General features: G+C 47.1%; 1 protein-coding gene across 4 annotated transcripts in view; it reads right to left on the bottom strand.

Moving 5' to 3' along the window:
• The window catches only part of HIVEP1 (HIVEP zinc finger 1), a 141,161-nt gene extending 129,033 nt beyond the window's left edge, over positions 1-12,128 (bottom strand). Inside the window, exons 1-2 of one of the 4 annotated variants that reach the window (XM_004432118.3) lie at positions 12,026-12,128; positions 5,113-5,255 (exon numbers count right to left, since the gene is read on the bottom strand). In XM_004432118.3, the coding sequence (XP_004432175.1) occupies positions 5,113-5,152 (40 nt within the window). In that variant the 5' untranslated portion in view covers positions 5,153-5,255; positions 12,026-12,128. Of the gene's footprint in view, positions 1-5,112; positions 5,256-8,029; positions 8,186-8,276; positions 8,676-8,816; positions 9,004-12,025 lie in introns of those variants that run through there. The other 3 variants (XM_087438006.1, XM_087438007.1, XM_087438008.1) reach the window with 3 other exon arrangements.
• Between the last annotated feature and the right edge of the window lie 1,943 nt (positions 12,129-14,071).

Genomic DNA, 14,071 nt, shown 5'->3' with positions numbered 1-14,071 from the left:
TTTATCATTACATTAACTAAATGTATTGAAGGGATAAACTCTAGGAGTCCTATGGCAAAAACTGAGGTCAAACAAAAGTTAATAATAACTACTGGGTTTATCTGTTCAGCCAATTAAAATTTCATATTATAACAGGTTTCTTAATCAGAGGCTACCAAATATCACAAGAAGCATTTGCTAATCAAGGCTCAACAAAGCAAACAAATTTCACGAGTACAAATCATCTTTCACCTTCTAGTTTGCTAAAAAACTAACGCAAATATTCTTTCGTTGAGCAGAGACAGATGACTAAAGCAGTCTTTCGACATATAATTTATATCCAGCTAAGATGACAGATCTGCAGAAGAATAATTACGCTGCAATATCAAAAGTACAGGAAGGCACCTTGTTGCACAAGCAATGGAGGGGGCTGGGAGGTGACTGGGGGAGAAGAGAGGATCAAAGGGCAAAAAACTCAAAAGAAGTGAAATCTTCTTGGTAGAGACACCTCCCACGCAGAATAAGAAAACAGAGTGGAAATGGGGAAGGGGAAGAGATACTTTCCAGAGAGAAGAGCAAGCACAGAAATGCTGGATTTGCATGCTGAGCTTCTGAAATGGCAAACAACTATTCCCCAGATACACAGCAGAACAAGAAGGCCTCACTGTGGAAAGTTTGTCCTGGCCAAACTCAGGACTTGGACCTCATCCTATAAGGTGATGGGCATCCATAGACCCCTTGTGTGGATCTAGGCTATGACCTGATCGCCCTCCGAAGTGCCACTTCTCACATTATGATAAAGCTGGCTCTCAGAGGGGTAAAAGCTCTTGTTTTTTACAGTGTGTTCAGAGGCAAATGCACTCAAACAATAAAAATGAAAACCAGCTCCACCAAATTCTCAAAATATGTTTTGGAAAAGGTTAGAAAATCAACCTTTTTGCAAAAGGTTAATATTTAGTATTTTCCACACTGACTTGCAGTCTTAAAGTAGATGAGTCTTTGAAACCCTGGGCCCAAATTCAGTTAAAATAGGTAACATCTATTTTCTCTTTTTCCAAAGCACTGAAACACATATTCACAATGATGACTGGCATAGCACAAAAATAGCCCTTTATTTTAAGAGGACTGACATGGAACCCCTGCAAGTCCCCAGTTCCTCCATTCTGTGTTACCTAAGTCCAAGCAAAGATCTGGAAGGGGGTGGAGACAGGGATTGATAAGGAAAGATTGCTGGGGAAGGCGGCGAGGCTCTGCTGTCACGTTCATCAAGACCACACACGGAAGCTCTGGCCCTGGGGACTGCCACACAGTGGCTAAGAGCCCTTCTCCAGGGAACCTAGGACAACATACACAGCCTTTCTTCTGAACACCAAGTGCTTCTCTCACGCTCTTCAGAAATTCTTATTCAACCTCACAAAGGCTATGTCAGCGTGAAACTCTACCCACCTGAATCGTGCAAATAGGCACCAAAGTCAAAGTTCTGTCTGGTTCACATGGCCAAGGGTAAGACTAGATTCAATAAACCCACTGCTACAAGCTGTACAGATCACCCATCAGCTCTAACTCTGTCTCAGTTATGCCCCAAATTCATGTCCCGTCCTAAACATATCAGGTCTTCTCACACTTTTCCACTAAAGAACCTCTAACATCAGAGAAGCGTAAACTCCTTCTCCTCACGGGAGCATAGCCTGTGCATGCTAGTTTAAACTCATGTAAATTTTGTATTCTCCTCCATGATAGAGCCCTGTATTGTACTTTTTATACTTGTATACTACTTTAATATGTGACTACACACACGTGTGCATACATATTTTCCCCCAAGTAAAATACATATTCCAGAAAGTTACACTATGTTTATCCTGAGGCTTTGCATATCCATAGGACTATACCAACCCCAGCTGAAGAGCCAAGGATAAACCACAGAAAAATTATATTTTAAGAGTTAAAACTGCCATGGAAGCATAATAAACATGTAGTTTGAGATTTTTTTTAAATACAGTATAAATCTTTTATTATTGACTTCATTACCAAACACTAGACAAATACTTCGCAGACTATTTTCCAGGGAAACCTAAAAAGAGGTGATGTGCTTAATGAAAACCTGTAACGTGACAGCATAAGTAGTATGAACGACGTGCTCATCACAGCACAGGCTGTGACTCCCTTTCTGGTCTCCTGTCTTCCTCTCTCCCACTTCACAGTTAACTTTATGAGACAGGTCTTCTGTAACCAAAGCAGGGGTAACAGGTAAGCGAAACAAACATGATATTCCACTGTCACAGTGAGATACAAAATAAATGCCAAAAAAATTTATTTTCATAGCTAATCTTTACCCGCTTACTTTAACCCCCAAATCGTGCCTCGGGATAGAGTCCTCAAACACATGTTTAGAAGGAAAGCAGAAATGTTAAAAGTGTTCCACCTCAGCACTTTCTTGTCTTTGTGCCTTCCTGCCTTTGCTGACTCGGGTTTTCCCAACCAGACAGCTTCGCCCTCATCCTTCCCGCTGAGTGAGCTAATTGGCTCAGATAGCACCCCTTCCATGAATCTCCCCTCCACCCCCCAAAGAGTCCCCTCCCCTGGGCCTGGCAAGTCTGCAGGGCCCATGGACACGGCTTTAGTAGGCTGTCTTGTGCTAATCCACTTTGATCTTTCCTTCAGTGGCTGAAAGTGCATAACTGCCTTAGTTAAGCAACTCTCAAGATTCCCACTGATAAGCCAGAACTCACTGTATTTCAAGTTCTCTTAGAAAACTTTAAAAGCAACTTGGGCCAGCCCGGTGGCATAATAGTTAAGTTTGCCCACTCAGCTTCGGCGGCCTGGGATTCACAGGTTCGGATCCCGGAAGGGCGCGGACCTACATACTGCTTATCAAGCCATGCTGTGTTCCACATATAAAGTAGAGGAAGATGGGCACAGATGTTAGCCCAGGGCCAATCTTCCTCAGCAAAAAGAGGAGCATTGGCAACCAATGTTAGCACAGGGCTAATCTTCCTCACCAAAAAAAATAATAATAATAAATCTTAATTTCAGAAAATAAGCAAGTTTTCCTATTAAAACTTTTAACTCTACATACTAAATTTAGACTCAGACTTGATGGACCTTCATGATCTGATTCCTCTTCATTCTCCCACTCCAATCTCCTACCTCTCTCCCTCCCTCTCTCCCTCCCTCCCTTCCCCACTAAAGAGAACTTCTGAAGCTCTAGTAACAGAATAACAGAGAAGCTTGGATTTTCCAAGTTACTTCACAGGCTTCTATCCCAGGATAAAATGCACTCACCCTCCCTCGTGAGCTTCTTGATAATTTCTCAGCCCTAAGAATCCAACTCAGATGTTACCTTTTCTTCCCTTTCCTTCCCACCCTGCCCCACTCCAAACCACCCCCCACAATCGGAACAGAACATGATCCTCTACCTCTGTGCAGTCTCCAGACCTCTGCTTGACCCTCCTGCAGCAGCACAGTTCCATGCCTACCTGACTGTCTCCCCTCTTCAACTCCATGCTCATCTCAGGGACCAAGTTTGATTATCATTTTACCCCTGCCACCCAGAACAGTGGCACATGGAGGCATTCAACAAATATCTGTTGAGTTGTATATCTGATACAGAAAGGAAAAGAGTCTATGGCCTAAAAGTCGGCATTTCTCTGCACAGCCATGTTATCTAAAATATTATAAAGTAAATATATTAAATGTGAAAAATGTTTAATATTTATGACCTAATGCATCATACTTTCAGATCAATCATGTATTCATTCCTTCAACAAATAGCTGGGCTCCTATTAGCTGCCAGGAACTGAGCTGGGCTAGGGCACCTGCTCACTCCTAGGCTGCCTTTGTGCATACCGAAGCAGGGTGCCCTCTCTGGACAGATGAATTAGAAAAGCTGGGCCCAGGATGCCACATGCCCACCTCAGCTGTCACCCCTGGGTGTGGAGGAAAGCATATAAACAGCAGTAAGTGAGAAAGAGCTCCCTACTTTCGGGAGCTCAGATTCCGGTGAGGGAGACAGGCAAATATACGGTCAATTGTCAACATTTCCTATGTGACTCTGAAAAATCAGACTCTGATACACAACACTTAATGCTCCCCATCTAAATCCTCACCTCATTAAACACTGCTACGAGAATCATCAATTTGAACTTGGGCCGAGGCATCCACCTACGCCAGCAGAGAGTTCTAGACCTCTTTTAAGCAGGAAACAGACACTGTTTTCAGATTCAAGTAGGCCACAAAATTAATCACATTTTCAAATATCACTTTACGGTGACTGGCCAAATTTATTTCACCAAGGAACATTTTCAATTAATCTGTTTGATTTTTCAAGTCATTTCTTACCTCGCATGTGCCTGAGAATTTTTTTCCTGTAACTGTAAATATTTCATAAGATACTTTATCCAGTTTGGAATTATCTGCTTTAACAGTTCATTGCTTAACACTGCTACACTCTTATCTACTAAAGTTAAATATGAAAGATAATTGCTATTCCCAGTTGATAAAAGACCTTCAAACAATATAAATCTTTTAAAACAATAAGTAAAACAAGCTTACTTTTCTAATATTAAAAAATCTCTTCACAGTTAAGGGAAAACACTCATTTTCTTCATTGTATGAAAATAATATTATATTCATATTTTTGACCAATCGCTGCCTCTTGGAAAGTAGGTCAGTTTGCCTCTAAGGTCTATAAATAATGGTCTCAGTCAATGTCAACTACATCTCTCTTCACTTCTTGTTAATCTAATGTATAGTTTAGTACAAAAATAAATCTCAAAAGAAGTATGGAGGAGGGATGAAAAAAATAATTCATGGTGATCCAGTTGGCAAAGAATATCCAACCATTCATTTCAGATTCCTCTATCCAAATACGGCTCCTGTTAAGAGATAGTAAATCTCAGACTTTGATACTCACATCTAATGGTTGGGAAGGCAGTGGAATTTTCTCAAATTCAATTAATTCATTCAACAAATATTTATTAAGCATTTCCTGAGAGACAGGAATTGGGCAGGGCAAATGGAAGTGAACAAGAGAAATGGAACCAGCTCACCATGGGGCAGGGTCAACAACCAACAAGTTGCCATGCCTGTCACCAAAGAGACACTTTATCATAAGATTAATTTGCAGAGCCTTACCTCTTAGATTTCTGGGATGAATCTGTTTAGTTCGAGGCATCTTCTTTGATTCAGGGGCCCCTTTTTCTTCTTAGAAACTGTAGGAAGAGTAGGTCACAAAAAGGTAACTCCATAAACTCAAGATCCATCAATTAATCCATGTGCTGAAAAAGAAAAAAAAAATATCCCATTTTACTACCTTCAAAGGAAAAAGACACTTCCAAAGTTATGGTTTTGTACAGCACCAACCTAAACTCAACAAAGGGAACCAAGCTGGAGACCGCTGCCAAAGATTACTTACTAACTTTTAATTAAACAGGTTATTTTGCCAATATCTGGGCTTTCTCATTAAGAAAACGGGAAAAAAAAAAAATCACTGTACCTTTATCAGACAAGAGTGAAAAAAATTCATTGAACTGTTTTAAAGTTTCATTATCAGGTACAATTAAAGTATAACATCAGGCTGTAAAAGGGTCACGCTGTATAGAGTACATGTCTGCCCATTCATAAGCTCTTTGGGGACAGGGACTGTGTCTCATTCATCTTTCTTACTGAGTGAATGCAGTTAATATATGTGGTGGCTATTGTGGCTGCTCCCTCAATTATTCCAGTTCTCCCTCCTGGCTCATGGGAGGATGGCACTTTCTGCCTGCCTGTGTTTAGCCAGAATGTGTGACCAGTGCTGGCTAATGACCTGCAAGTGGAGGAGACATGCATCGCTTCCAGGCTGGAGTGTTTAGTTACAAAGCAAGAGCCTCCAGAGCTCTCTTTTCCCTCTGCCATGGGACAGGCACTATTCTAGAAAGTGAGTCTGACAACACAGAGTTGAGCTCCTGCCAACCGAACATGATCATGGAGCATAAACAAGAAAGAGACGTTTGTTGTTTTAAATCACTGAGGTCTGGGAGCTATTTGTTACTGCAGCATAACCTGGTCTGTCCTGACTTACACATTTTAAAAACAGTAAACTGAAATATAATATGCCAAGACAGTAATAATCCAAAACCTAATCATCTCTCTCCCCAAATCAGGTACCTTAGTCTCCTGTTCCACAAGATCAAGGATCCTAGAGGTAAAATTTTAGTTTTAACTTCCAGCAATAAAGCTGATAAGCAAAGCCCATTATGATGGTGTTAAACATGAAATTATGTTTAACCACTAAGCAGACACAAGAATGGAATAGGAATGCTTTGCTTAAAACTTTTGTTATATCCAGTATTGAAGCAGAAAGAAAACAATACTGAGAACCTACTGCGTGCCTATGTACTTTCTACATGTTACCTAATTTAATTCTAATAATAACCGGTAAGGTAGTTAACATTTATCTATTTTATACATAAGAGAATTAAGACAGGGAGAGGTTAACTAACTTGCCGAGGTCAACAACTAAGGAACGTGGCCACCATGTGATTCAGTCACTCTCAGTGCTTGTGTCCTCAGTGGAGATAATACCTACTGGAGGAGTTTTATTTAAGAAGCTGTATAGCACAAGTCATGACTATATATTTTGGTGTCAAACCAGACTGGGTTCCAAGCCAGGCTTTCCCCTTACTGTGTGGTATTGTTCAAGGTACTTAACCTCTCTGAAGATCAGATTTCCCAACTGTAAAACTAGGGTCCACCTCATAGAGTTGTCGTAAGAACTAAACCAAACAAAGTAGATGCTCTCTTTGCCCACTGCCTGGAGCACAAAAATACTTAAATGCTAATTCTTAAGAAAGCCTATATGACAAAGATTATATCTAATATAAGATTTTAGAAATGTATGGTTTCATTATAACAAAGAAGAAACAGAAGGAAAAAAGGCTACAAATTGCCTTCAGTATTTTATCCCTGGTACGGCTATATGTGGACATTGCACAAAAATATTTGCAATTTTTTAACTGCACGGGTAAGAAAATAAAATATGATGGCCCAACACTATGCACTTCATCTAGCACTGTGCTAAAAAGATCTATAAAAGAGATGGTTCCTCAAATCCCTGCATTAAAGACATCCACCATCCGATTCACGAAGCTTCTGATTCAATAGAGAATTTAGACGTTTAGAGCCAAATAAATTGTATGAATGCTTAACTACATTCTTGGTTAAACTTAAAGCTTTTAAATGGTCGCGACATTTGGAAGTTTTTAAAGCGTGAACTCCGAATGTAATCAATCACGTGATCCCATAAAATCAGGAGCATAAATGTATATGCAAATTCCCAATCAGTAACAGCTTTCTGCTACCCCGTTCACTGCCTACCCACTGTCCCTAGCTGTCCACCCCATGTTTAAACCCTCGTGGGAGGGAAGTGAGTATTTTCAAAGACAGCAGCACTGCAGCGACTAGGACGAGTGATAATCCGTTCCTTTACAGGAAAGAAATCAACACTACATTGGAGCAAAAACCTGACACGATCAAAAAGCGTAAAGACAGTTGCAAGGAGAAAAAACATGAATGAATGTGGAGGGCGGAGCCTGGGAAAACCCCTCTGCAACGCTGCACTGAACAAAGCGCTTCGCATGCCAGGAGGAGGGGGGAATGGAAGTGCCAGCTCAGGAAGGAGCCCGGAGTGGATGCGGAGTGCAGGAGGAGGAGGACGAGATGAGGCGAGCGCGGCAGCCCTGAGACTCCTCCTCGCCGCCAGCTCCGCCACCGCCCCCTCCCCTCTCCAGCAGCAACTCCTTCCCCAGCCCGACTCCAAGGCGAGCCTGAGCCCACCCGCGCCCAAACCCACCGCCCTCTTCCTAACTGCTGCAGGCGCGTACTCCCAACCCGGAAAGAAACTACCCAGGTGGCTGGGAGTAAACAGGCACTTAGAGCAAAGAACGAAAGGAAAAGAAAGCCACAAAGCCGGGAGGTTGGGAAGCCGAGGCCTGGTCTCCCTCACCCCCCACCCTCTTGCAAAATGCGTCTGCGGCTGGAACGTGGGTGGGGAGGCTGGGTCCCTCCGTACCTGCTCGGCTCGCAGGACCGCAGCTCGGGCCGCTCGCGCGCGGCGAGGGCGCCCAGAAGTGGCAAGTGTCTCCCGCACGCAGCCATCCCCTCTGCAAGGTCGGCGGTTGCACACACACACGCAGACACACACACGCGCGCCCGCACGCCCCCCGCCCGCGGAGGGGGATGTGGTCCTGCCCCCGCCCCCACCGCTCCCCCGCCGCCCTCCCAGCTGCAGCGCCCCCACCGCGGAGCCCGCGCCGAACCTGCTGCCAGGACGCCCGGCGGAGCCGCTGCCGCTGCAGCCGGCCCTGGAGCTGCGCTGCTGATGGCGGCGGCCGCAGCTCGGAATCTCCGCGACCCCCGCGCGGCGGCGGCGGCGGCGGCGGCGGCGGCGGCGCCTGGGATCCCTCCTTCACTTGACAACCCCAAACACAAACATAACCTCCTGCTGCTGCTCCCGCTCCCCCGGCTCCGTCCCTCCTCCCCGCCGCCGCCGCCCCAGCAGCAGCCACACTAAAGGCCGGCGACTGGCACTCACACCACCCGGCGCTGAAATATTAAACAGGGGAGCCGGCCGGGGGGCGGGCGGGGAGAGCGGGGCGCGCGGGCGGGGGCCGCAGGCGCCAGGCGGGGAAGGCGGCAGCGCTCGCCGGCGCCCCGGGCCGCGGCATGGTCGCCGCCGCCGGGGAGGGGGCGCTCTGGGGGCCGGGCGGCGAGGCCGGGGGCGCGCACCGCGGCGAGGCTGGGCAGGCGGCCCGGGGGGCCGTGGGGCAGGGGCCGAGGAGGGCGGGCGCGGGCTTTACCTCTCCCCGGGGCAGAGTAGGGCACGTTTAGCGTCTTTAGGGGCGCCGGGAGGAGCGCGGGCCGGGCGGCGCGGGGGAGGGAGAGCGAAGGTCGGAGGCTTTCCCGCGGGTGGGCGGGGCGGCAGGGGATCCCCGGGGGCGGGAGGCGGGGAGGCCGCCGGCTGCGACGCGCGGGCGGGGGAGGGGCGTCCCCCGGCGGGGACTAAGGCGAGGGCTTTGCGGGGGAGGGGCAGGGGTCATCCCGGGCGCGGAAGCCCAGCGGGACGGGCGCCGCCGCCTCCCTGCCTGCCCTGGGGTAGGGGTGGGGCGGGGTGGGTGCCCCGGCTCAGGGCTCGCATGCAGCCCGGAGCCCCGGGTCTCCCCGGAGGGGCGGGCCCCGGACCGCGCCTCCCCCCGCCGCCCGCCCGCGGCTCCGCCCGCCCGGCCACCACAGGGACCAGAGCGGGGGGCGGAAGGAGGCGGCGGCGAGGCCCGAGGGGGAGGGGCGGAGTTAGGGACGCGAGGGGCGGGAGCCCGGGGTCGCGCCGGCTCGGGGACTGGCGCCCGGCGGAGGCGGAGGGGCGGGCCCGGCTGGTCACGCGGCCCCGGGTAGGTCTGGCCGGGTCGCGCAGTTGGGGGCGGTTGGTCCGGGAAGAGGGGCGGGGACGGGCGGGGCGGTAGTTTCTTTTTACCGTCTCTACTTTCTAAAGCAGGATGTGGGCCGGCCTGGTGACGTCATGGGGTCTCCCAGCCCCGCCCCTCGCCCCGGCCGCACGGAGGAGGGGAAGGGAGAAGGGAGGGGGACCCCAAGGGGGTTTCCTCAGCAACGCGTTGAGGGAAGGGGAAAGTCATTGTGAAACTTGAAACTCATTAACTTTGAAAAACAACTTAAAAAAAACCGGGAGGGGGGCGGGGTGTCGGTTTGGAGGGTGGAAGGGGACATATTATTAACCCTGAACTGAAACCACTTTTTGGTGGCGGATGTTCTATTAAAAGATTGAGGAAAGCCAAGGTTATTCCAGAGGCCGCTCCAAAGCCCGGTGGTGGTTCCCAGAGCCGGAGCTTCGAGCGCAGTTAACCCTTTCCTGTCTGCCTGACAGCTTGGGGCACAGAGGGGAGGGGTCTCTGGGGTCAAGAAAGGGGGCTGCGGGGCCGGGCAGCTGACCCGGCACCAGGGATGCAAGGGAGGCGAGAAAGGGAGAAGAGGGAGTGGTTACCGTAAACCAGAGTTTGACCCTGGCTGCTAGAAAGCAATAGAGGAAGCAAGGAGTGGAAATCTATGGAAAAGAAATCAGGAGGGGTTGGACCAGGGTAACGAAGGTTTTCGGAGTTAGACCTAAAGAATGTTAGAAGTTTGGGGCTCAGAAATTCCACATGTACACCTAAAGAAGCAGGCAAAAGTGACTGGTTTACGGAGCCACGCTGAACTTGGGAGGAATAAGGTAAAACAAAAATTTTGAGGAAGAAAAATTTCTCAGATTAAACCAAACTACTTTCCCCTTTTAAGGAATAAAAATGCTAAACGACCGTACACCCACTACGCTGGCCATCTGTGCAAACTTGAATTGCTTTGTTCCCTGGGGCTTCCATAAAGACATCTAGGTTTTTCCTGCTAGGGTTGACCCGGAAAATTCCCCTGAGGAAATCCTACCTCTAGCTCAGTTGAGCTAAGAAAAGCTTAACGCACCAGAATGGGAATGATTAAAAATGGAATACCCAATAAGGGCGAGCTTGTAACCAAAAACAATGTCATGTAAAGGGGGGAATATGCCTATTAAAAACTAAATTTGGTCATAAGAGCAAAGATCATCCAACAACTGCCTAAATTTGAATGATGTTTAGCATACTATGCTTTCAACTTTGCAATGAAATAACGCAATTTTTTAAATTTTCGATGTGATAAAATCATCTTTTATGAGATGAAATAATATCTAATGGATTGCACACAAAGTATGTAATGTAGATTCCCAACTGGGTTTTTGAATAAAAAAAGTAAACATTCATTTAAATGTGAAACTATACCTAATCTGTCAGAGAATAAAGATTAAGGTAGTTTGACAATTATTAATTCCACTTTGTGTCACATGCTAAGTTAAAAAAGCTAACTGAATGAATATATTTTTAACCCAATAGTTGTTGAACATAAATACATATTGTGAAAACAGTGTTTATATGTGATTTGGCATTGCTGTGAACTTTGTAACAAATTAAACATTCAATTTGGAGTTATCATAGATTAATTTTGTCATTTCAATTCGTTGAAGAACTCCTTAAATAGACTACTCACAGTTTAACTTTCTTGAGCAGCAACTCAATGTTAAACTTTTCTTTGAAATATATACAATACCAAAGAGTTTCCTATTTTCCATTTTCGAATTTTCTATTCCTATTTCTGTTTACTATTCCAACTTCCTCGTTATCAGAATGCAGGGAAATCCAGCTAAACTATAGTGTAGCTAGTTTCGGTTTATTTTGTGGCAAAATAAATACAGTTTTTCAAATTGTATCTTATAAACGGAACGTGGGGAAAAAAATCTCTTTTGAACCAGAAGATAGATGTGAATGGTAAACAGCAGTTTGAACTGTCAAATATCCTGGAACAATGGGAGAGGTGACTGTGCTCTGAAGGAAAAAAAAGAGAGAGGGGCTCCTAGGGGCCCGTTTCTCTCTGGCTGCCTCCCCACTGGCCGCATGAACGCTTTCGGAGCCCCCTCGGGGAGTGGGGTGCAAGCGAGGGCAGTGTCACCGCGAGGCTCGACACACATTTTCCTCGCTGAGCAGTTCTGGGAGAACACAAGTCCAGCCGGGGCTTCGTCGCGGGACCTCGCCGTCCCGCCACGTCCCCCGAGCTCCGCGCCACCACCGCTGCCCGCGCGTCCCCAGCCCCGGTTCCCACGCGGCCGCCCGGCCCGGCCCGGCTCGGGCTCCCCCCTGGCGCGGCCCCGCGGCCCGGGCCCTCCGCCCTGCGCGCGGCCCGGCAGCGCCACCGCCACGCGGAGATCCCAGAGGTTCCTCCCCGCCGGCTGCCGGGTCACGCCGCCGCCCGGCCCTCCCCTCCGCCCTCCGCCCTCCGCCCTCCGCGCGCCGGGCTTTCCCGTCCACCGGCCGAATCCCCTCCTCCTCGGGGCGACCCGGCGACAAAACCTTCCCCGCACGCTCTGCCAACTCTGCCCCACGCCCAGGCTCTTCCCAAGCCAGGCGCCAGACAAAAGAACCCGGAGAAAACTTACCCGAACTGCCACGCAAAGTCGGATCCGAAGCTTCCTGGGTTTAACTTTTAATTTTAAAAACAACAAAAGCAGAAACCAAAAGCCTCCTAGGTTGGAAGTGGGCGTGAGAGGAAATGCTAGGGGGGAGGCGCTTCATTCCCTCGGCCGCTCTTGCCCCCCCTTTTCTGGCCCCTGCCTGGGGCTTTGATGTTATCTCCTGCACCGCCTACGCTGGTTTATACCGTGGGCTCTGCGCCGAGAACGAAGTACAGATAGTTGGCACTTTATATGCTGGTGTGAAGAGAGGGGAGCAGGTGGTCACGGTGAAGGATTCCCACTTCTTACCCCCGCAGTGAAAAGGGAGCATTTGCACTGGCTTCCTTCCCTTTGTTACCTGGGCTGAAATGAACAACCCACCTATCTAGTAATCCTGGAGAGCTGGACCGTGGGGTATTTTCTGTTAAACACAAAAAAGGAGGCCTTCTAAATTAGATTCATTTTCCCTCCACTCCTTGCACAAACTTACAACGAGGTGGTACTGTATGTTTTCTGAGGCTTTGTTTGCCTTTTAGATCCTAATTTTGAAAGCAGATATTATTTCCCTTCTAAGATAGAACTGTAGCCTCGAAGAGACCAGAATAGTCTGGTCTGAAGAAAATAAACTCCACAGTAACATGGCTTTCGTATACTATCCTTATAGGTCAGAATTTCCGCGCACCCTCTCCCTCACATTAGGGAAGCTTGTAAATGCTGATTTTATCTTAGTTAACTGGACACTAGCAGAAACTGGATATATTTTTACATTGGATTAGCAGTCTCAGGACCATCACAAACCAAGCACTAACAAAGAATGCTTTTTTATAGATTAGTAATCAAGAAGGAGTGTACTGTCTGCCTTGCAGCCCTAACTGTTCATCCACTTTATGCCAACACCAGCCTGTATTTGGGCCTTGCCCTCTGGGAGTTTACAAATTAATGGAGACAGGATAAACACATGGAAAAATACCTAGAGGGAAAAAAGATACAAGAAGAAGGTTATAAACAGAGCCAATTAAAGTTATACAGAGTTATTTACATGATTGCTGAGAGCTTTCTGGATTGCGTGGAGAGGAGGATTATCAGAGAAAGTTCCATCCTGAGGGTGAGTTCTGAGTAGGATTTTGAAGGAGAGAAAGTTCACGATTTTGCAATGGTATGGGAACAGCATTCTAGGCAAGGGAAATAGGTTGAAGTTGAGAGCAAGTGAGCTGCGTGTGATGGTTTTTCTGGCTAGAGCAGAGAGTTGAAGCAAATGTGAAACAAGTAGGATGGCCATATACATCTAGCATCCAAACCAGGACCCTTTGAGAGGGAAAGAGACGTTATTAATACCTATGTCCAGATGAAAGACATACACCTGGACTGTCCTGGGCAAAAGAGAAAGCTGGGTACTCTAGTAATGAGCTATGAAGACAGAATGGGCAGGCAACAGATGGCCAGAGAAAAGCATCAATAGGAAGGAGAATTAAGAAGTGATACTGCAAACAGTTAGTAGTCATTGGGAGACATCTGGACTGAGAATGATCTTTTTAAGGAAAATTATTGTCACTAATGGATTTAGGATCCATCATCGTAGTACTTGTATAGGCAGAAGTGGTTAATAGTAGCAGTAGTGGTGGTGGTAGTAATTGACAGTTATTGAGACTTGACGACTTGCCAGGCTTTCCTATATGAACTCATTTAGTCCGAACCATAAACCCATACTACAGATAAAGAAAGAGAGGCTTAGAAATGCTAAATAGTCTGCCTGCAGCTACGGAGCTAGTAAATGGTAAATCCGTGATTGGAATCCAGAGAATATTCAGATGCTTACTGTTTAAAGATTATATTTTGTGAAAAACATTACAATAACTATAATGTTCAACATCTGTGGAGCAAAGAAAAAAAGGAATGAAAAAAGTCCAGTTTCAAGTTTTGAGAACTTGGTAGATTGTGTGATGAAAATGGGGAAGTAGGAATAGTGTGATGCTTGAGGAGGAGAAGAGAAAATCTCTTTAATTTTAACCATGTCTAGTTTTAAGAAGGATG

This window comes from Ceratotherium simum, chromosome 13, assembly GCF_057802395.1.
Source record: "Ceratotherium simum simum isolate JZ-2026a chromosome 13, ASM5780239v1, whole genome shotgun sequence".
NCBI lineage: Eukaryota > Metazoa > Chordata > Mammalia > Perissodactyla > Rhinocerotidae > Ceratotherium > Ceratotherium simum.
The sequence above is the reverse complement of the archived record's forward strand: the minus strand, read 5'-3'. Positions and strand labels throughout refer to the sequence as shown.